Source organism: Diceros bicornis, chromosome 38 (genome assembly GCF_020826845.1).
Source record: "Diceros bicornis minor isolate mBicDic1 chromosome 38, mDicBic1.mat.cur, whole genome shotgun sequence".
Classification (NCBI taxonomy): Eukaryota; Metazoa; Chordata; class Mammalia; order Perissodactyla; family Rhinocerotidae; genus Diceros; species Diceros bicornis.
In genome coordinates, this window is record NC_080777.1 from 911,943 (window position 1) to 934,783 (window position 22,841).

Below are 22,841 nucleotides of genomic sequence, written 5' to 3' on the forward strand. Positions count from 1 at the left end.
CCTTAACAAATTTAAAAGAATAGAAATCATACAAAGTATGTTCTCAGAGTATAATAGAATTAAACTAGAAGTCAATACAGAAAGATAGCTGAAAAATCCCTAAGTATTTGGAAATTGACACACTTTAAAATAATGGATCAAAGAAGCCTCAAAAAATTTAACATTAAAAAATATTTTAAACTAAACGAAAATACAATAGCAAATAGAATCCAACAATATATGAAAAGATTTATATATCATGACCAAGTAGGATTTATTCTAGGTATGCAAGGCTGGTTCAATGTTCCAAAGATCAATCAGTGTAATCCACTACAACAGACTAAAGAATAAAAATCACATGTGCACAGCAAAGGAAATCATCAAGTAAATGAAAAGGTAACCTACTGAATGGGGAAAATATTTGCAAATTATATATCTGATAAGGTGTTAATATCCAAAATATATAAAGAATCATACAACTCAATAGCAAAAAAAATCTTATTAAAAAATAGGCTGAGTATCCAAATAGACATTTATCCAAAGAAGACACACAGATGGTCAAGAGGTAGAGGAAAAGATGCTCAATATAATTAATCATCAAGGAAGTACAAGTCAAAACCACAATGAGATGTCACCTCATACCTGTTAGAATGGCTATTATTGAAAAGACAAGAAATAACAAGTGTTGGTGAGGATGTGGAGAAAAGGCTACCCTCGTGCAGTGCTGGTGGGAATGTAAACTGGTGCAGCCACTATGGAAAACAGTAGGGATGTTCCTCAAAAAATTAAAAATAGAACTACCATATGATCCAGCAATTCCATTACTAGGGTATTTATCCAAAGAACATGAAAACACTAATTCAAAAAAATATATGCATCCTCTTGTTCATTGCAGCATTACTTACAATAGCCAAGCTATGGAAAAAACCCAAGTGTCCATCAAGGGATGAATGGATAAAGAAGATATGTATATACACACACATATATATATGATTTGATATGTGTATACACAGTCATGTGTCACCTAACGATGGGGATATGTTCTGAGAAATGCATCGTTAGGTGATTTCATCATTATGTGAACATCATAGAGTGTACTTACACAAATCTACAAGATATAACCTACTACACCTGTAGGCTACATGGTACTAATCTTATGGGACCACTGTTGGGTATGTGGTCTGTTGTTGACCAAAACGTATTTATGTGGCACGTGACTGTATTGATGAAGATATACATATCTTCTTTATCACATATTTATATGTGTATACACACACACACACACACACACACAATGGAATACTATTCAGCCATAAAAAAGAATGAAATCTTGCCATTTGGGACCACATAGATGGACTTTGAGGGCATTATACTCAGTGAAATAAGTAAGAGAAAGACAAATACTGTATAACAAATACTTGTATGTGCAATTTAAAAAAACAATACAAAACCATAAAAATCCCACCCAAGCTCTTAGATACAGAGAATAGATTGGTAATTTCCAGAGGCAAGGGGGTGGGAGGTGGGTGAAATGGATAAAGGGAATCAAAAGGTATAACTTTCCAGTTATAAAATAAATAAGTCCTGGGGATATAATGTATAGCATGGTTACTATAGTTAATAATACTGCATTGCATATTTGAAAGTTGATAAGAGTTTGATGACAGATGTTAACTAGACTTATTGTGTTGTCTTAAGGACATACATAGGCTCAAAGTCAAGGGACGGAAAAAGATATTCCATGCAAGTAGAAACCAAAAGACAGCAGGGGTAGCTATACTTATATCAGACAAAATAGACTTTAAGCCAAACACTGTAACAAGAGACAAAAAAGACCATTATATAAGGATAAAGGGGTCGATTCACCAAGAAAATATAACAATTGTAGGTATATATATGCACTCAATATCAGAGCTCCTAAATATATCAAGCAAATACTAACAGATCTGAAGGGAGAAATAGACAAAAATATAATAATAGTAGGGGACTTCAATACCCCACTTTCAACAATGGGTAGATCATCCAGACAAAAAAAAAATCAATAAGGGAGCATTGGACTGAACTATACTTTAGATGAAATGGACCTAACAGACATGTACACACATGCCATCCAAGAGCAGCAGATTACATATACTTCTCAAATGCACAAACAACATTCTCCAATATATATCATATAATGGGACAAAAAACAAATTTAAGAAAATTGAAATCATACCAAGTATCTTTTCCAACCACAATGGTATGAAACTAGAAACCAATAACAGGAGGAAAGTGAAAAAATTCACAAATACACGGAAATTAAACAACACACTCCTGAACCAATGAATCAAAGAAGAAATCAAAACAGAAATAAAAAAGCATCTTGAAACAAATGAAAATGGAAATACAACATGATAAAACCTATGGGATACAGCAAAAGCAGTTGTAAGAGGGACATTTATAGTGATAAAAGCCTACATTATGAAAAAAGAATGATCTCAAATAATTAACCTAACTTCACACCTCAAGGAACTAGGGGGGAAAAAAGAACAAACTAAGCCCAAAGTTAGCCTAAGGAAGGAAATAACAAAGATGAGAGCACAGTTAAGTGAAATAGAGACCAGAAAAACAATAGAAAAGATCAATGAGAATGAGTTTGTTTTTTAAAAATACAAACAAAATTGACAAACCTTTAGCTAGACTAACTATGAAAAAAAGAAGATTCAAATAAATAAAATCAGAAACGAAAGAGGAGATATTACAACTGATACCACACAAATAGAAAGGATCATAAGAGACTACTATGAACAATTATATGCCAAAAAACTGGATAATTTAGAAGAAATGTATAAATTCCTAGAACCATATAACTCACCAAGACTGAATCATGAAGAATTAGAAAATCTGAACAGACAAATAAGGAGTAAGGATACCTAATTAGTGAGCAAAAATTTCCCAACAAAGAAAAGCCCAGGACTAGACGGTTTCATGGGTGAATTCTACCAAAAATTTCAAGAATTAATACCAATCCTTCTCAATCTCTTCCAAAAAATTGAAGAGTAGGGAAAATTTCCAAACTCATTTTATGAGGCCAGCATTACCCTGATACCAAAGCCAGACAAGGACACTTCTAGAAAATAAAACTACAGGTCAATACCACCGATGAAAAGAGATGCAAAAATTCTCAACAACATACTAGCAAACTGAATTCAATAGCACATTAAAAGGATCATACACAATGATCAAGTGGGATTTATCCCAGGATGCAAGGATGTTTCAACACATGTAAATCAATAAATGTGACACACAAAATTAATAGAATGAAAGACAAAAATCATATGATCATTTCAGCAGATGCAGAAAAAGCATCTGACAAACTACATCCTTTCTTGATAAAAACTCTCAACAAATTGGGTATAGAAGGAATGTACTTCAACACAATAAAAGCCATATATGACAAGCCCACAGATAACATCATACTCAATGGTGAAAGGCTGAAATCTTTACCTCTAAGATCAGGAAAAAGACAAGGATGCCCACTCTCACCTTTCCCATTCAATATAACACTGGAAGTGTTAGCCAGAGCAATAGGTCAAGAAAAGGAAATAAAAGACATTCAAATTGGAAAGGAGAGCAAGCCCTGATGGGTTAGTGGTTAAAGTTTGCTGTGCTCTGCTTCAGCGGCCCGGGTTCGGTTCCCAGGTGTGGAACCACACCACTCGTCTGTCAGTAGCCATGCTGTGGCAGTGGCTCACATGGAAGAGCTAGAAGGACTTACAACTAGAATATATACAACTAGGTACTGGGGCTTTGGGGAGGGAAAAAAAAAAGAGAGAGAGGAAGATTGGCAACAGATGTTAGAACAGGGCTAATCTTTCCCAGAAAAAAAAAATTTTAAAGGAAGTAAAATTGTCTTTTTTGCAGATGATATGACCCTATCTTTAGAAAATCCTAAAGAATCCACCAAAAACACTTTTAGAACTAATCAACAAATTCAGTAAAGTTGCAGGATACAAAGTAACAGGCAGAAATAAGTTGCGTTTCTTTACACTAAAAACAAGCTATCTGAAAAAGAAATAAATAAAACAATCCCATTCACAAAGGCATCAAAAACAATGAAATATTTAGGAATAAATTTAACCAAAGAGGTGAAAGATCTGTACAACAAAAACTATAAGATTTGGATGAAAGAAATTGAAAAGGATCCAAGTAAACAGAAAGATATTCCATGTTAATGGATTGGAAGAGTTAATATTGCTAAAATGTCCATACTACCCAGAGCCATCTACAGATTCAATGCAATCCCTATCAAAATCCAATGGCATTTTCACAGGAGTAGAAAAAAACAATCCTAAAATTTGTATGGAACCACAAAAGACCCCAAATAGCCAACGCAACCCTGAGAAGGAAGAACAAGCCAGAGGTATCACACTTGCTGATTTCAAACTATATTACAAAGCTATAGTAATCAAAACAGTATGGCACTGGCATTGGACATACAGAGAAATGAGCAGAGAATCAAGAGCCCAGAAATAAATCCTCGCATATAAGGTCAACTAATATTTGACAAGGGAGCCAAGAATATCAATGAGGAAAGAATAGTTTCTTCAATAAAAGGTGCTGGAAAAACTAGACAATCATATGCAGAAAAATGAAATTGGAAACCCTATCTTACAGCATTTACAAAAATTAATTCAAAATAGATTAAAGACCTACACATAATACCTGAAACTGTAAGACTCCTAGAAGAAAACATAGGGTAAAAGCTCCTTGCCATTGGTCTTGGCAATGATTTTTTGGATATGACACAAAAAGCATGAGCAACAAAGGCAAAAATAAGTAAGTGATGCTACATCAAACTAAAAAGCTTCTGCACAGCAAAGGAAACCATCAACAGAGTGAAAAGGAAACCTACGGAATGGGAGAAAATATTTGCAAATTATATATCTGATAAGGGGTCAATATCCAAAATATGTAAGAAACTCATGCAACTCAACAGCAAAAAAATCTGACTAAACAATGGGCAGAGGAATTGAATAGATATTTTTTTCAAAGAAGACATACAAATGGCCAACAAGCACATGAAAAGGTGCTCAACATCACTAATCACCAGGGAAATGCAAATCAAAACCACAATGAGCTATCACCTCACGCCTGTTAGAATGGCTATCATCAAAAAGAGAGGAAATAAAAAATGCTGACGAGGATGGGGAGAAAAGGGGAGCCTGGAGCACTATTGGTGGGAATGTAAATTGCTACAGTCATTATAGATTAAAATAGTATGAAGGTTCCCCAAAAATTAAAAGTAGAACTACCATACAATCCAGCAATTCCACTTCTGGGTATATGTCCAAAGCAAAGGAAAACAGGATATCGAAGAGATGCCTTCACTCTCATCTTTATTGCAGCGTTATTCACACCAGCCAAGATGTGGAAACAACAAAAGTATCCGTCAATGGGTGATTGGATAAAGAAGAGGTGATATATGCACACACACACAATGGAATACTATTCAGCCATGAGAAAGAAGGAAATTCTGCCATTTATGATAGCACGAACAGACCTTGAGGACATTATGCTATGTGAAATCAGACAGAGAAAGACAAATACTGTGTGATTGCACTTTTATGTGGAATCTAAAAATGCCAAACTCATAGAAACAGAGAGCAGAAAGGCGGTTGCAAGGTGCTGAGGGGGCGGGTGAAACAGGGAATGTTGGTCAAAGGGTACAAACTTCCCATTATAAGATGCATAAGTTCTGAGGATCTAATGTATAGCCTGGTGATTATAGTTAATAATACTGTATTAAATACTTGAAAGTTGCTAAGAGAGTAGATCTTAAATGTTCTCAACACAAAAAAGAAATGGTAATTACGTGAGGTGATGGAGGTGTTAAAAAACACTACTGTGGTAATCATTTTGCAATATGTGAGTGTATCAAATCAACACACGTACACCTTAAACTTACAGAATGTTATATATCAATTATATCTCAGTAAAGCTGGAAAAAAACCCCGACACTCATTAAAAACAAAACACAACAAAACAAAAACCAACCCAAAATTTATCAATAGTAGAATGGATAAAAAATTTGTGGTATGTTGAAACAATGGAATTCATACAGCAATGAAAATGAAAAAACTATAGGTATACACAAAATAGATAAATCTTACATAATGTTGACCAAAAAAAAACCTAAAAACCCAAAACAGCAATATGCATATTGTTATAAAATGTAATTTCATTTACATAAAGAAGAAAAACAAAAACAAAACAAAACCGAAATCACTAAACTGCATTGTTTAAGAATCACATGATAAACTAAAAAGAAAAGCAGGGCAATTATTACTATAAAATTCAGAATAATGCTTGCCTCTAGGGTGAAGGGAAGGTCTGTGTCCATATAAACACCTCTAGGCTGGAGGGAGAAATTCTGTTCATGCAGGTGGCACACGTGGGGACCTTCTGTACTATCGTTAGCCTTGTATTTCTTGATAATGGTTATACGGCTACTTATTATTCATTGAACTGTATACTTAGCTTTTATGCATTTTTCTTTGTAATTCACAGTTAAAATGGTAATTAAAGGGAAAAGCCTCAAACAAAACCCTGAAACTTTTAATATTTTTGTGTAACCCAATTGTATAAAACAGTTATCCTACACCCCATCCCTGAGCCACACTCCACTGCTGGTCCTCTTTTCCCTGTTGTGGTCCTGGGAACAGGGTAAGGCTCAGAGAAGGAGTGAATGGGATGAGAGACAGGGACGAGTTGAGGTTCAAAGATGGAGTAATAAAATACAGGAATGAATTAAAGATAAGGGATTGTTTAGAGTTCAAAGTCAGGGATGGGTAAGGAAGAGAATGAGGAATGAAGAGTCGAGGATAGAATTAGGATCTGGGTGTCTGTTAGGTACATTACACATTGGCTGACCAAAAAAAAAAAAAAACCAAACAGACAATTTAAATTTTACAAGAGCTGATTTGTTGATGATTCATCAAAACTGTAGCATTAAAATAATCCCCTCAAACTACTCATGCGAAAAAAAAATCCTGATTTGGTCACAGCAGGCATCTTGGAGGCAGTGATACCTGACCTGAGACCTGAAAAGTGAGTAGACGAAGAAAGGGAATGAGCAGTTGCTATGGAGGGAACAGCGTAAATAAAGACACGGAAGCAGGGAACAGCAGGTGTGTGCCAGGAGAGAGCAGGGTACTGCTGCTGGAGGCAGGCCATGCAGAGAGCTGAGGCCAGAGAAGAGTGCCTGAGAGGGAATATCCCAGGCCTCGTGTGCTACGTTGAGTCTAAGAGCCAAGAGTCTATGCCGTTTGTAATGGAGAGCCATAGAAAGGTTTTAAGGAAACGACATGGTCATGGATAAACATGGAAATTAAAAAAAAAAAAAAAAGCAAAGTATTAGGTATGCACGGACTAAATAATGTTAAAATGTGCATATTTTAGGGGCCGGCCCGGTGGCGCAAGCGGTTAAGTGCGCGCGCTCCGCTGCGGCGGCCCGGGGTTTGCTGGTTCGGATCCCGGGCGCGCACCGAAGTACTGCTTGGTAAGCCATGCTGTGGCGGCGTCCCATATAAAGTGGAGGAAGATGGGCACCGATGTTAGCCCAGGGCCATCTTCCTCAGCAAAAAAAGAGGAGGATTGGCGGATGTTAGCTCAGGGCTGATCTCCTCACAAAAAAAAAAAAAAGTGCATATTTTTACTTAAAAAGATGAGAATTTAAGAATAGTAATGCTTGGAGTGTTTAATTACCATTATTTTATTCCCTCTAAAGTCAATTGCCAAATAAAACAATTGATTGATTGGTTGTCATCCTGATTTACCAGTCCATCTCTTGACTCATTAAGATGTAGACAGTCCCATAAGAAACTTAAACTACTCATTTTATATTTGTTTAATACACTTTAATTGTAAGAGAAGAGAGAACTTAAATCTTGAAAAAGGTAAATTTGTAACAAATACAGGAAAGGACTTATTTATTCACCATGTTGCACCTTTATCTTTAGTCTCCAAGTGGTAAAGGATTCAATAAGGGACTTGACTTCAAGACAGATGCTCAAGGACGCCCTTAAAGCACTTTAATGGCCAGCCTCTTCATGAATAATGAGGTTCACAGAAAACATGCAGGATGCTCAATAAGAATTCTAAAAAAAGATTTATAATTGCAGAGATCGACCACAAGTTCAAAATCACTAAAATGGCTAAACAATTTAATGGATAATTAAAACGTATTTAGTTAGTTCTGGGCCCTTAAAATAAATTATTCACAGCCCTTAAAAAAGAAAAGTCGCATATTATTTTATCTATGATAATAATAATGTTTCCACCTACTAGCGAAGGCTCATTTGCGTTCCACAGCAACTCATTAGGGTCTGCATTTTCTGGATCATATATCCATATAACGATAACCTACAAAATAAAATTTGTTTGCATTTCTCTACATTTTGGATAAATGTCATTTTTAGTTGTAGCAAAATGTAACTATAACAATGTTTTTATTTATTTAAAAAATTTTGGGCTGGCCCCATGGCCCAGTGGTTAAGTTCGGCATGCTCAGCTTTGGCGGCCTGGGTTCGGTTCCTGGGCACCGACCTACACCACTTGTCATCGGCCATGCTGTGGTGGCAACCCACATAAAAAATAGAGGAGGATTGGCACAGAAGTTAGCTCAGGGTGAATCTTCCTCAGCAAAAAAAAAAATTTTTGATTTACCATTTAAAAAAATCAAAAGCAATAAGCGTTTTTAACAAGTGAAACAATCCAAAGACTTACAAAGGAAGGGTTAATAATATCCCTCTACACTCCTGAGGTAACTACTGTTAAAACTTGGTATGAAGGCCTGTACTTCCTTCTCTACACTCACAAATACACACAGTAACCCCCCACCAACATTCACACACTTTCTACAAAAATGAAATCACACTCTACATGTTATTTGTAACTTGCTTTTGTCACTTGATACACCATGGCCATTTCAATAGATGTAGATCTAATTCTTTTTTTTTCTTGTTTATTTTTTCCTGAATAGACAACTTATTCATATAATTAAAAACAAATTATATAAAAAATACAGCAAAAATTGTCTCTCCCACCGTGTACTCCATCACCTAGTTCCCATAAGCCCACTGCACCCGACAAGTAACTACTATTAGATAATTCTTGTTTATATTTCTATAAAATTTTTGTTTAACCAATAAACATGTTATTTTTTCTCCTTTTTACATAAATTCTATCATGCTAAACACATTTTTTCAAAAATTATATTTCTTGGGCCGGCCCCGTGGCTTGGTGGTTAAGTGCGCGCGCTCCAATGCTGGTGGCCTGGGTTCGGATCCCAGGCGCGCACCGAGGCACCACTTCTCCGTCCATCCTGAGGCCGAGTCCCACATACAGCAACTAGAAGGATGTGCAGCTATGACATACAACTATCTACTGGGGCTTTGGGGGGAAAAAATAAATAAATAAAATCTTTAAAAAAAAAAATATGGCAAAAAAAATTATATTTCTTCACTTAAAGTTGTATCTTAGAAATCTGTATATATTCTCATTAATTTTCCAGCTGCATATTATTCCAAATTATGAAGGAACCATAATTTATTTAACCAGTAACCTACTGATAAACATTTGTTTCTAGTCCTTTGCCATTAGAATCAGTGCTATAAATGAAAAACTTTTTGCATATATCATTTTGTACCTTGGCGTATTCCTAAAAGTGGAATTGTTGAGTTACAGAGTATGTGCAATTGTAATTTTTATACATATTGCTAAATTGTTCTCCATAGCGGTTGCACGAATATACCCTCTCACCAGCAATATATGCGAATTCTTTCCTCACAGCCTTCCCAACGTAGCATGTTATCTTACATTCAGATATTGCCAGATGGGTGACAGATGGTACTTTGATGCATTTTTAATCTGATTTCTTTTATTATGAGAAAGTTTGAGCATCTTTCCATATGTTCAAGTTCCACTTATATTTCCTGTCTAATAAACTATTTGTTCATTTCCTTTGCCCATTTTCCATTTTTCTACTGGGTTGTTAGTCTTTTATTTATTAATTTGTGGAAGTTCTTTAGGTTAAGAACTTCTACCTCTATATGTTCTATATCTTGATCTGCGTGGTGGTGACATGGACGTATATAAATGAAAATTTTATTCCTTTTATAATTATATGGCATTCCTCTTTATACTATCAAATATTTTTGCCTTAGAGTCTATACTGTCCCTATATGTTGCTGCCCTTTCTTCCTCCCTCCTTTCCTTTTTATTGCAGGTTTTTATTTCTCTTTTATATTCCCTTCACCTGTATTAATCCTCTCTCATCCTATGTAACTTGAGTTAACAACCAGTATGTACCCTTCGCTATTTTTCTCCATGCTATATAAGCATTTGCAGACATATACACAAATACATATTTACGTGTGTTTTAAGAGGCGTTTTAGGAGTTTTTGTTAAACAAAATTGGATCATATTATACACACTTTCCACATGCTCCTTTTTTCACTCAGGTATACACCATTGAGATTCCCCAGGGTCAACTCTTAGAATGCCTGACTAATATTCCATGATGTGGTTATACTGTGATTTACAGATCGATTTCTCTAACGATGGAGATTCACTATGGCTCCAGCTTTCTTCTGCTTTTATACCACTATTACAATGCTCTTACATTGTACATAGTGTACATTGTACATAATTACAGCCTTGCGTACTGGAGGTTTCATTTCTGTGGAGTAGATTCCCGGGAGTGGGGTCACTGATCCAAAGAGTATATACATTTTTAATTGTAATAGATGTTGCCAGATTACTCTCCAAAAATGCGATCAGGCTGTGACTCTTCACATTTTCCACCAGCACAGCTTGAGTTGTACCATTTTGCCCAGATCCCCTTTAGCAATAGTTATCTTCTCTTATTTAGGTTTTACCAGTGTGATGAGCGGACATTTCATTGTTAATTTGAGTTTTCCTGAGATTAAGTGAATTTCAGCATCTTTTCATATTTGTTAGATTTGCTGTTGTGCACATGGCTTTTCCACATTTTTCCAATGTTATCCTTTGTGAGAGCTCTTTGTTTTGTTTGGACTTCAGGCACACAGACTCAGAATGAGAATAACCACAGTCCTTGGTTCACAACACACTATCATTACTGGCATGACCCTCTTTTATGTAATTATTTAAATTTTAAATTAGTAAAATGAAAACCAGGAACTCACCACCCAACTCAAGAACTAGAACTTTACAAATATCTTTTATATACCTGTGTATTCCTCCTCTTTCTGGTTCCCTGTTTCTGCCCAGAGGTACTCACTTTCCTGAATTCTGTGTTTGTTTATTATAAGGTTTAGTTTTGGGCTATTTTTGAACTTGATAATCCCACAAATAGTCCCCTAGGATCTGCTATTTTGTCTTTTGACATTATGTATCTAGGATTTATTCATGTTATTGCCCATAACTGAGCTCATTCATTTTCATTGCTATTTAAAATTCCATCATGTGAATATATCACAATTTTTCCATTCTCCTGTTAATGGGTATATTGGTTCTTGCTGTTTGGGAGGGATGGATTTTACGAGCAGTTCTACTATGAATATTTTTGAAAATGTCTCAATGAACAAGTGCAAGAGTTTTTCTTGAGTATGTACTTAGGAGTGCAATTGCTGGGTCCCAGGCCAGGGTATGTGTAAGATAATGCAGAATCATTTCTCAAAGTTGTTGCACCAATTTACATCCCAACCATCTCTGGACACTAGGGATATTAGCTGTTTAGTGTCATCTATGTTGTAAATTTTTTCATAACTATTTGTTGTCTAAACTAACTTTGTTTATGGTACTTTTGTGATATGAAAGTTTTAAATTTTCACATTTTCAATTATGATTATCTTTTATTTGTAGTTTCCAGTCTTGCATAATAAGATTTCCCTTGAGTCTATATGGAACAGCTTCAAGATTCTCTCATCCTGCACCCAAATTTTTTGTTGTACATTTAAGTCTTGTATGCCAATTGAAATTTATTTATTTTTGTGTATGGTGTGAGAGAGGATTCTACTTTCATTTTCTTCCAGGAGGATAGCTTCTTATACTATGTTATTCCATATAAATGTTAAGATATTTTTTCACTCAAAAATTGGAATCTGGATTCCAATTAAAAACTTAAAAACCTAGATCTTTTTTTAAGTCATTCAATAAAATTTGAAAGTAGTTTTTGATACAGCTTCTATGTCTTTCTTGTTAATTTTATTCTTAAGTATTTTATAGTCGTTATTGCTATTATAAATTTATAATATTGTACACTTCTTTTTACTGTCTTATTACTTACACTATTATGTTCAAGACAACGTTAAAAAATAATGGTGATAGTAAGCATATCTGTTCAATTCCTGATTTTACTTGAATTAGAAGTATTTCATAATTTATAATAATTATTTTTAGTTATTTGGGAAATAAATTTTTTTATTAGAATTAAGTGGTTCCCTTCTAAACTTATTTTACTTAGTGTTTTCATTAGGAATGGCTGTTGAATTTCTAAACTTACGGATATGATCATTTATTTTTTTCTTTAGTGTGTTGATGTAATGGATGTTGTTGTCAGTTTTCCTGATATTGAACCAATGTTGCATTCCTGGAAGATACTGGCCCTTTTCAGTTTGTTCTTTTAATATATTGCTGGATTCCATTTGCTAATATTTTATGTAGAATTTTTACACTTACATATACAATTATATTGGTCTACAGTTTCTTCCTTTCTTCCTTCCTTTCTTTCTCTTTGCCTATTTTTGGTATAAAAGTTTCATACCAAACTTTTATACCAAAAGTTTATACTTTTGGTATAAAATCCAAAGTAGTGTTGGATTCAGGAAATTAATTGGGGGAATTTTCTATCTTCTTTTTGATTGGGTGAGGCTATAATATCAGGTGCATATGATATCATACTTTATATATCTTCTTCGTAGATTTTTCCTTTTTCATGAAGTAATTTCCCTCTTTATGCCTGTTAATGTCTTTTGGGTTCACATATCTTTTAGCTGATATTCATGTCATCACTCCAGCTTCCTTCTGATAGTGTTAACCTGTTTGCATCCTTTTCTTTCCAAATTCTGTGTTACTCTTTGTTTTAACTATGTAACTTTTATAAAAATAAGATTTCTGGAGTTTTCATCATTTAATAGGTGAATTTCATCCAACCATATTTTGTTTACTGATTTAATTTAAATGATTTATTAAATCTTATTTTTGTTTTCCTATATTCTATGTTTTAATTTCTCTTTATTTCATTTCTCTTTTTTATTGCCTCCTATTGAATTGCTAGCATTTTAAAAATTCTTCTTCCAGAACTCTACTTTTTAGAAATTGGCATTTATTTCTATTTAATGGACAGCCTTAAATTTTTACATGCATATTTAATGTAGGCTAAAGTTAATCAGTATCCTATCCTGAATATTCATAAGGAGCTTAGACAATTTCAAACTCAAATCTCCCTTCATTTGCCAATCTTTTGTTGGCTGGTATTTTAATTTCACCTTGTTTAAGAAAAAAATTAGTCATTATTAAAATATTTTGATCGTCAATACTTACTTAGATTTATTAGCATATTATATAGTCCACTTGCTCACCATCATTTATTGCATCCTGTACTTTAGTTTTACAATCAGAGAACTCATGTCTTCAATTGTGAAGGATTCTCCATAATTATCCTCTTTCAGTATTATCTCCAATTACTTTTCTTCCCCTTTTGGAACTCCTATTATATGTATGATAAACTATCTCACTTCATCCTCTATGTCTCTCAACTTCTCTTTGGATATTTCCCATCTTTTCACTTTTACATGTTGCATTCTGCATGATTCCCATTCCAAATCACTAATTCTGCCATTTTCTCGACTGTATCTATTCTTCTATTTATCCCATTATTGAATTTTTCTTTTTAGTTGCCTATTTTTTCATTTCAAGACATTTTAATAGAATATTTTAAAATTTCTGAATGTTGTATAATTGTGAACAATACCTGTTCTTGTTTTGTTTCTATTCCTTCTTTTATCTATTTGACTATTTTATTATTTTTTTTTTGGTGAGGAGGATCGGCCCTGAGCTAACATCTGCCAATCCTCCTCTTTTTGCTGAGGAAGACTGGCCCTGGGCTAACATCTGTGCCCATCTTCCTCCACTTTATCTGGGACGCTGCCACAGCGTGGCTTGACAAGCAGTGCGTCGGTGCACGCCCAGGATCCGAACCGGCGAACCCCCGGGCCGCTGCAGCGGAGTGCGCGCACTTAACAGCTTGCGCCTCTGGGCCGGCCCCTTGATTTGACTATTTAAAATACGAATTTAATATTTATCTTATCTTTGTTTGTCTTATCTTTAGTTTTGAATAGTATAAACTTTCTCCATTTTTACGAGTGTGTCTATTCCAGGCAGTTTGTTTTTTCATGGTTTATTCCTTTTACTCTGAGATTATTTTCAGAGGGTTTGTTTTCTGTGAGAATTCTGTACACTCCTGGTCATGGAAATGGGCTTTGCAATCACCTCTGCCTGGGCCTGTGTGTTTTACTGCTTGCCTTTTGTGTTTGTTACCTGGCTTGAGGTTTTCCAACCTCTTGGGCTGGTAAACTTGGACATCCACCTGAGATTCTGTGTAGGTAACTCTTTGTCCGTTTACAGCCCCAGAGGATGTACCATTTCTTTGCAATGACTCTAAGCAACTGAGTGGAGCTTCACCAGTCCCCATTTTACAGAGCTTTTGTAAATCCCAGCGTCATGCAGGGAGGTTAGCTTCAGCTCCTTCCCCTCCCAGATGTTGCCGGCTTCATTTTCTATCCCCCATACACACATTAAAACCCCTTGTCTACTAGGGATTATGTTCTGTCTATACCCTTAGTTCATAATTCAGTCTTATAACTCTGGCTTTTAGTTCTTTAATTACTGCTGACAACTGGGAAATTCCTTTACTTGCTTTTAAATTCTATACACACATGCACCTATATTAATGTAAAACTCTGTACTAGCATTATACACACACATATATTTTCTAAAGGCGTTTCTATATGTTTTGAGTGAGATGGAGGTTATTCTGCAGTACTTGGGCCTGTAATATGCATTCTACTTCTAGAAGTTTCCCTCTATTCTCTATATTAAAGTTCCTTATCCACTGACAATATTCTTCTTTGCTTTTTTGCACTGTTATAGCTATAGCCTTAATAAATAATTCTATATTGTCAATTGGATTTGAGAGAGGAGTACATATGGACACATGGGCTCATTCAACCATCTTGAGCCAGTACAGGAAGTTTATTTATTATTATTATCTTTTTTTACTGCCTCTTCTTTCCAGTAAATCACTGCTTTGAGAAAATTAAAATAGTTATAGAGCTTTAATTTCTAAATATTATCACCTTATTTAAATTTTTAAAATTTTGAATATATCTCTCTATCATACTTCTAATCATCCTCTAACCCTAAGGTTAAAACCTTTTGATCTCATGACCCCTTCATAGTCTTAAAAATTACTGAGAACCCCACAGAGCTTTTGTTTTATGTGGGTTAGATCTACCGATATTTACCATATAACAAATGAAAACTGATAACATTTAAAGATATTTATCAATTTATTTTCAAAACTATGATAAATCCATTACATGTTCATATAACTAAAATATTTTTTTGAAAAAATAACTATTTTCCAAAACAAAACAAAAAAATAGTGAGAATGGTTGTTTTACATTTTATATTACAAAATCTCTCTAATATCTGGCTTAATAGAAGACAGCTGGATTATCATCTGTGCTCCTGCATTCAAGCTGTTGGTATATGCTGTTTTGGTGGAAGTATATGGGGAAAATCTATCCTCACACAGCTATGTGTGTGGAAAAGGGAAGACCTCATGGACCTCCTGAAAAGGTCTGTGGAGCCCTAGGGGTCCTCAAACCATTCCTTGAGTACCAATGCTCTACACAAATTTTGTTGAAAATTTAGTTTGGAAAATTCCTCTTCTGGTAAATATGGAAGACTAGAGGGAAATAATATAGTAGCAATATATAAAGGCTATACAAAATTTTAAACAATATTTTACCTGGGTTAAATTGTGCATGAAATTTCTGTTGGGAAAAAGAAGAGTCATTAGTAAACAGCATGCTAGACATTAGTCTGAATATTCTACTTTAAATGTACATGTTTCTAAATCTTTGAATATTCTCCTTATATTCCATTACAGATATACAAATTATTAAATGCTAAATGTAAAAGAAAAGCTACATATGTCTATAATTAAATATAATTATTGATTCTCATGTGTCATCACAAAAGGCCGAGAGACTTGAATCTGCATAGCCAAAGTTGCATGATTAATCTTTAAAAATTTGACATGATCATCCACATAAAATAAGTCTATAGCGTTTACATGTCGTAATTTATGTCAAAAACAAATACATCAATTAGCACTGCAAATTCGTCATTCACCAGCCTTTCAATGTAAATTTTCTGAAAGGAACAACATTCATTTGTATGTCTAGTTGTATGTTTTTTAGAAAGTTATTTTTTTGACTTTAACAATATCCGTATTTTTTTATCATATAATCTCTAAAAGTCAATGCCTCAGGACTACGTTCTTTATTTGCTGATTGCTGCAAAGTGCCTCATACATTATTAGGTACCAAACAAAATGAAGATATTTTGCGTATCAGTAAATGTGTACACAGTGAGTTTCTGAGACCATATAATGAACATAATATTTCATATGTTCAATCTGATGTGTTAGAAAGCTACTGAAAATAAGTACTATAACTCTTGATAGGTAAATGTGCCCAACATTCATAAAGTACTAGGTTTATCAAAAAGATCCGTAGCTCCAGGGCTGGTGGTACGTTCTGTCTCGTGTTATGCTACTTGTCAGAGGCACAGGAAAGAAGAAAAGAGGTTGGTCACTGAGTTACCAGTACATCTGGAAAGGAAAACTTGAAGGCAAAAGGAGAAACGTAGAGAAAATACAGGTACACCTCGGAGATAGTGTGGGTTTGGTTCTAGACCACCACAGTAAAGCGAATATCACAATAAAGCGAGTCACATGAATTTTCTGGTTTCCCAGCGCAGAGAAAAGTTGTGTTTACATATACTGTTGACTATTAAGTGTGTAATGGCATTAAGTCTAAAAAAATGTACATACCTTAATTAAAAAATACTTTATTGCTAACAAATGCTAACCATTATCTGAGCCTTCAGTGAGTTGTAACCTTTTTGCTGGTGGAGGGTCTTGCCTCAATGTTGATGGCTGCTGACTGATTAGGGTGAAGGTTGCTGAAGGTTAGGGTGGCTGAGGCAATTTCTTAAAATAAGACAACAATAAAGTTTGCTGTATCAATTGACTCTTCCTTTCAAGAACGATTTCTCTGTAGCATGCAACGGTATTTGGTAGCATTTTACCCACAGAACTGCTTTCAAAATTCGAGTCAATCCTCTCAAACCTTGCCCTTGCATTATCAACTAAGTTTATGTAATATTCTAAATCCTTTGTTGTCATTTCAACAATCTCCACAGCATTTTCACCAGGAATATTCCATCTTAAGAAACCACTTTCTTGCCTCATCCATAAGAAGCAACTCCTCATCCATTAAAGTTTTATCAGGAGATTGCAGCAGTTCAGTCACATCTTCAGGCTCCACCTCTGATTCTAGTTCTCTTGCTATTTCCACAACATCTGCAGTTACTTCCTCCACTGAAGTCTTGAACCCCTCAAAGTCATCCATGAGGGTTGGAATAAACTTCTTCCACACTCCTGTTAATGTTGATATTTTGACCTCTTCCCATGAATCATGAGTGTTCTTAATGGCATCTAGAATGGTGAATCCTTTCCAGAAGGGTTTCAATTGACTTTTCCCAGATCCATCAGAGGAATCACCACCAATGGCAGTGATAGCCTTGACAAAATGTATTTCTTAAATAATAAGACTTGAAAGTCAAAATTACTCCTTGATCTATGGGCTGCAGAATGGATGTTGTGTTATCAGGCATGAAAACAACGTTAATCTCATTGTACATCTCCATCAGAGCTCTTGGGTGACCAGGTGGATTGTCAATGAACAGTAATATTTTGAAAGGAATCTTTTTTTCTGAGCAGTAGGTCTAAACAGTGAACTTAAAATATTCAGTAAACCACGTTGTAAACAGATGTGCTTCCTATCATCCAGGCTTTGTTGTTCCATTTATAGAGCACAGAAAGAGTGGATTTAGCATAATTCTTAAGGGTCCTAGAATTTTTGGAATGGTAAATGAGCATTGGCCTCAACTTAAAGTCACCAGATGCATTAGTCCCTAACAAGAGAGTCAGCCTGTCCTTTGAAGCTTTGAAGCCAGGCATTGACTTCTCCTCTCTAGCTATGAAAGTCCTAGATGGCATCTTCTCCCAATATAAGGCTGTTGCATCTACATTGAAAATCTGTTGTTTAGTATAGCCACCTTCCTTAATGATCTTAGCTAGATCTTCTGGATAAGTTGTTGCAGCTTCTACATCAGCATTTGCTGCTTCACCTTGCACTTTTATGTTATAGAGATGACTTCTTTCCTTAAACATCATGAACCTACCTCTGCTAGCCTCAAACTTTTCTTCTGCAGCTTCCTCCCCTCTCTCAGCCTTCAAAGAATTGAACAGAGTTAGGGCCCTGCTCTGGATTAGGCTTTGGCTTAAGGGAATGTTGTGGCTGGTTTGATCTTCTATCCAGACCACTACAACTTTCTGCACATCAGCAACAAGGCTATTTCACTTTCTCGTCATTCGTGTGTTCACTGGAGAGCACTTTTAACTTCCTTCAAGAACTTTGCCTTTGCATTCACAACTTGGCTAACTTTGGCACAAGGGGCCTAGCTTTTGGCCTATCTTGGCTTTTGACACGCCTTCCTCACAAGCTTAATCATTTCTACAGTTTGATTTGAAGTGAGAGAGGTGCAACACTTCCTTTCATTTGAACACTTAGAGGCAATTGTAGGGTTATTAAATGGTCTTTTCAACATTGTTGTGTCTCAGGGAATAGGGAAGCCCAAAGAGAGAGAGAGAGATGAGGGAATGGCTGGTTGGTGGAGCAGTCCGAACACATACAACATTTATCAATTAAGTTCACCATCTCATACGGGCGCAGTTTGTGGCACCCCAAAACAATTATGGTAGTAACATCAAAGATAACTGATCACAGATCACCAAAACAAATATAATAAAAATGATGAGAAAGTTTGAAATATTGCAAGAATTACCTAGATGTGACACAGAGACACAAAGTGAGCAAATGCTGTTGGAAAAATAGCACCAATAGACTTGCTCGACACAGGGTTGCCACAAACCTTCAATTTGTAAGAAATACAATATCTGTGAAGCACAGTAAAGCAAAGCACAATAAACTGAGGCATGTCTGTATAAGAAAGGCTTTAGTATTAATACTAAAAAGCTCATTAAAAGTAACCTTGCAGAGAGATAGCATCAGTTGATGTTAAAGTGACAACCTTGATTCCCAAAGAAGAACAATATTAGCAGCATTCTGCTGGATCTTTATTGCTGGTTTGGTTTTCTTGAGTTGGTGCACAGACTGAAATGTAGAGTTAGAAGAGTGCCAAGGAGAGAAACCCAGCTTGAGCTGACATTTAAGGTAAGGACAGATTACACAAAGCCAAAGAAAAAGACTGAGGAAGAATGATTACAGAAATAGAAGAGGCCGGTGCCACCAAGACAGCAGAGGAGGAAACCCCAGCTGCCATCCCTGCACAAAGATCAACAATTGTACAGCTATCCACAAGCAAAAACAGCCCTGAGAAAGCTCAGGAGGCCACTTAACAAACTTCAGCAACACAGCGGAACAAAAAACCTGAGAATAACCACACAAAAAGGGAAGGGAAAACAGCCTCGTTTTGGCTGCACCATCCCATCAGCCAGGCTGACACTGCTCAGTGCCAAGAGGGAACTCCCCAGTTATAAAGATTTCCTTTCGCTGGGAAAAGGAGAGTGGGGTGAGTGACCAGCTTCCCCATTTTGGGTATTGCGTGAAGGACCCACTTTGGTTTCACCCTATCCAGAGACCGGCAAAGCTGAGACTTACAGAGATGGCTGGAAATAAGGAAGAAGCGCAGGGGCCACCAGTATCAACCATGGAGCAGGAGCAGCTGTGGTTCCCAGTGACCCGCTCTGCTGAGGACCCCAGCAGCTTTTGCCACTGAAAACACCACTGGTCAGCACAGCCACCACGGACCCCCGGCAGATTTCACCAGTTTCCATCCCACAGGTTTTTGTTTTTGCAGATGTCATCCACTTGAGTTGCTTCCCACTCGCCCACTCCACCACAGCCAGAGAACAGGATCCCCACAGGTAGCCAGCTCCAGCCTCTGTGGCTGCGCAAGATGCCAGCCTAGAATCCCACAGCTGACCCCTCCCCACCCCGTGGGTGCTTGGGGCTGGCTCCTCCAGCTGTGCACCTGCATGTCCCCAGTCCAACTCCCATTACTGGCCTCCACTGCCATGTGTGCGCCTGTGGTGAGACCCCAGTATGAGTGCACCCCAATGGCCAAGAACCCCACAACTGTTTAAGGGCCTGGCTCTGGCCCTGTCGCCTGTCACTGGCCTGCACTGCTGGGCTTACCTGCACCTGGCCATTCCAGCTATGCACCTGCACCCATCGTCCCAAGTCCTGTCACTGGCTTCCATTGCTGTGCCCACCACGTGGTGAGACCCTGCAGCCACAGGTGTGCATGTGGGCAGTCAGGGCCCTCACAGCTGCTTGTGGGCTCAGATCCAGCCCTATCTCCTATCACTAGCCTGCACCACTGGGCTCACTGCCTCTAGCCCCACCAGCTGTGCAGCTGCACTCTGCAGGCTCGACTCACATCACCAGTCTCCACTGCTGTGCATGCGCCCATGGTGAGACCCTACAGCCTCAGGAGTGCACATCAACAACCAGGGTCCTCTCAGCTGCTAGTGTGCCTTCAGTTGACCCAGCTTTTGCTGCTGGCCCTGGCCTTTGCCACTATGTGTGTCTGCAACTGGCGCCTACCAGTACACAGGCACCCACAGCAGGCCCCTCCAGCTGAGTGTGTGCACACCACTGGCTTAGGTCACCACCACTGCCTGCTCTGGTCCCTTGCCGCTGGACCTGGAGGCACTGCTGAGGACCCTAACAGCCTTTGCAGTCACTGCAGATACTCCACTGTGCTCACCAAATACCACATGGTTGTTGATGTTGTGGACCCCGGTGGCCTGAGCCAACAAAACATTATGTCCCCCTGGATCCAGAGCCACCACATACCCCTGCACTTGGCACCATAAACCACTAGACTTGGGGTCACAGCATGCTCCAGCATGCCCCCACCCACAGGTAAAGGTCTTTCCTTAGTGAAGTCAGTCTATAAAGTCTGGAAGAGGTGACGGCTTCTTCAAATGTGCAGATACCTATGCAAGGCTACAGGGACCATGAAGAATCAGGGAAACTTGTCACCACCAAAGGAATATAGTAAACTTCCAGAAATGGACCCAAAAGAAATGAAGATACATGAATAGCCTGACAGAGAATTCAAAATTACAGTTCTAAAGATGCTTAGAGAGCTACAAGAGAACAAAGATAGACGATTTAATGAAATCAGGAAAACAATAGAAGAACAAAATGAGAAGTTCAATAAAGAAATAGAAAACATAAAAAAGAAACAAATAGAAATTTAGGAGCTGAGGAATACAATGACTACACTGAAGAATTTACAAGAGAGCTTCAACAGCAGACTGGACCAAGCAGAAGAAACAATAAGTGAACTCAAAGACAGATTATTTGAAATTACCCAGGCAGAAGAGTGAAAAGAAAAAAAGAATAAAAAGGAAAGACAAAAGCCTACAGAACCTATGGGACACCATTAGGGAAATAATCTATGCATCACTAGAGTCCCAGAAGGAGAAAAGAGGGAGAAAGGGGGTAGAAAGCTTAAAGGAATAATGGCTGAGAACTTCTCAAAGCTGGGGAGAGATTTCAACATCCAAGTTCATGAAGCTAAGTCACCCCCAAATTTCAATCTAAAATGATCTTCTCCACAACCATTATAATAAAACTGTCTAAAATCAAAGATAAAAAAGAGAATTTTAAAAGCAGCAAGAGAAAAAAAATTCTCTCATACAAGGGAATCCCCATAAGGCTAACTGTGGATTTCTCAGCAGAAACTTTGCAGGCCAGGAGAGAGTGGGATGATACAGTCAACGTGCTGAAACAGAAAAATGCCAACCAAGAATACTTTACCAGCAATTTTGTCCTTCAGAAATGAAGGCAAGAGAAAGACTTTCCCAAACAAACAAAAGCTGAGGGAATTCATCTTACAAGAAATGCTGAAAGGAGTTCTTCTTCAGCAGAAATGCTGCAATGAACGGCCTCTAATTAGTAAATGAAAACATATGAAAATACAGAACACACTAGTAAAGGTAAGTGTATAGTCAGATTGAGAATGTGTTAATATTGTTATAAGGCAGTGTGCTAACCACTTACCTCTAGTGTAAAGGTTAAAGGACAAAAAATATTAAAAATAGTTATAGCTACAATAATTTGTTAATGGATAGACAATATAAAGAGATGTAAATTGTGACATAAAAAACACAAAATATGGGAAGTTGCAGTAAAAGGGTACAGTTTATGTATGTGATAGAAGGTAAGTTGTTAGCAGCTTAAAATGGACTGTTATATCTATAAGATGTTTCACGTAAGCCACAGAGTACCTACACCAAAAAAAAAAAAAATCCAGCTATAGTAGATACACATAAGATTAAGAGAAGGGAATCAAAGTATACCACCGTGGAAATCATCAATTCACAAGGGAAAGCAAGAGAGGAAGAAAGGAACAAAGGAATACAAAAGAGCCAGAACACAATTAATAAA

The 22,841-nt window shown here is 36.8% G+C and overlaps 1 protein-coding gene across 1 annotated transcript in view; it reads right to left on the bottom strand.

The window, feature by feature from the left end:
• The window catches only part of CATSPERE (catsper channel auxiliary subunit epsilon), a 189,187-nt gene that overhangs the window by 120,059 nt on the left and 46,287 nt on the right, over window positions 1–22,841 (bottom strand). The window contains exons 6-7 of the mRNA XM_058533520.1: window positions 16,037–16,061; window positions 8,305–8,382 (exon numbers count right to left, since the gene is read on the bottom strand). Coding sequence (XP_058389503.1) covers window positions 8,305–8,382; window positions 16,037–16,061 — 103 coding nt within the window. The remainder of the gene's footprint in view (window positions 1–8,304; window positions 8,383–16,036; window positions 16,062–22,841) is intronic.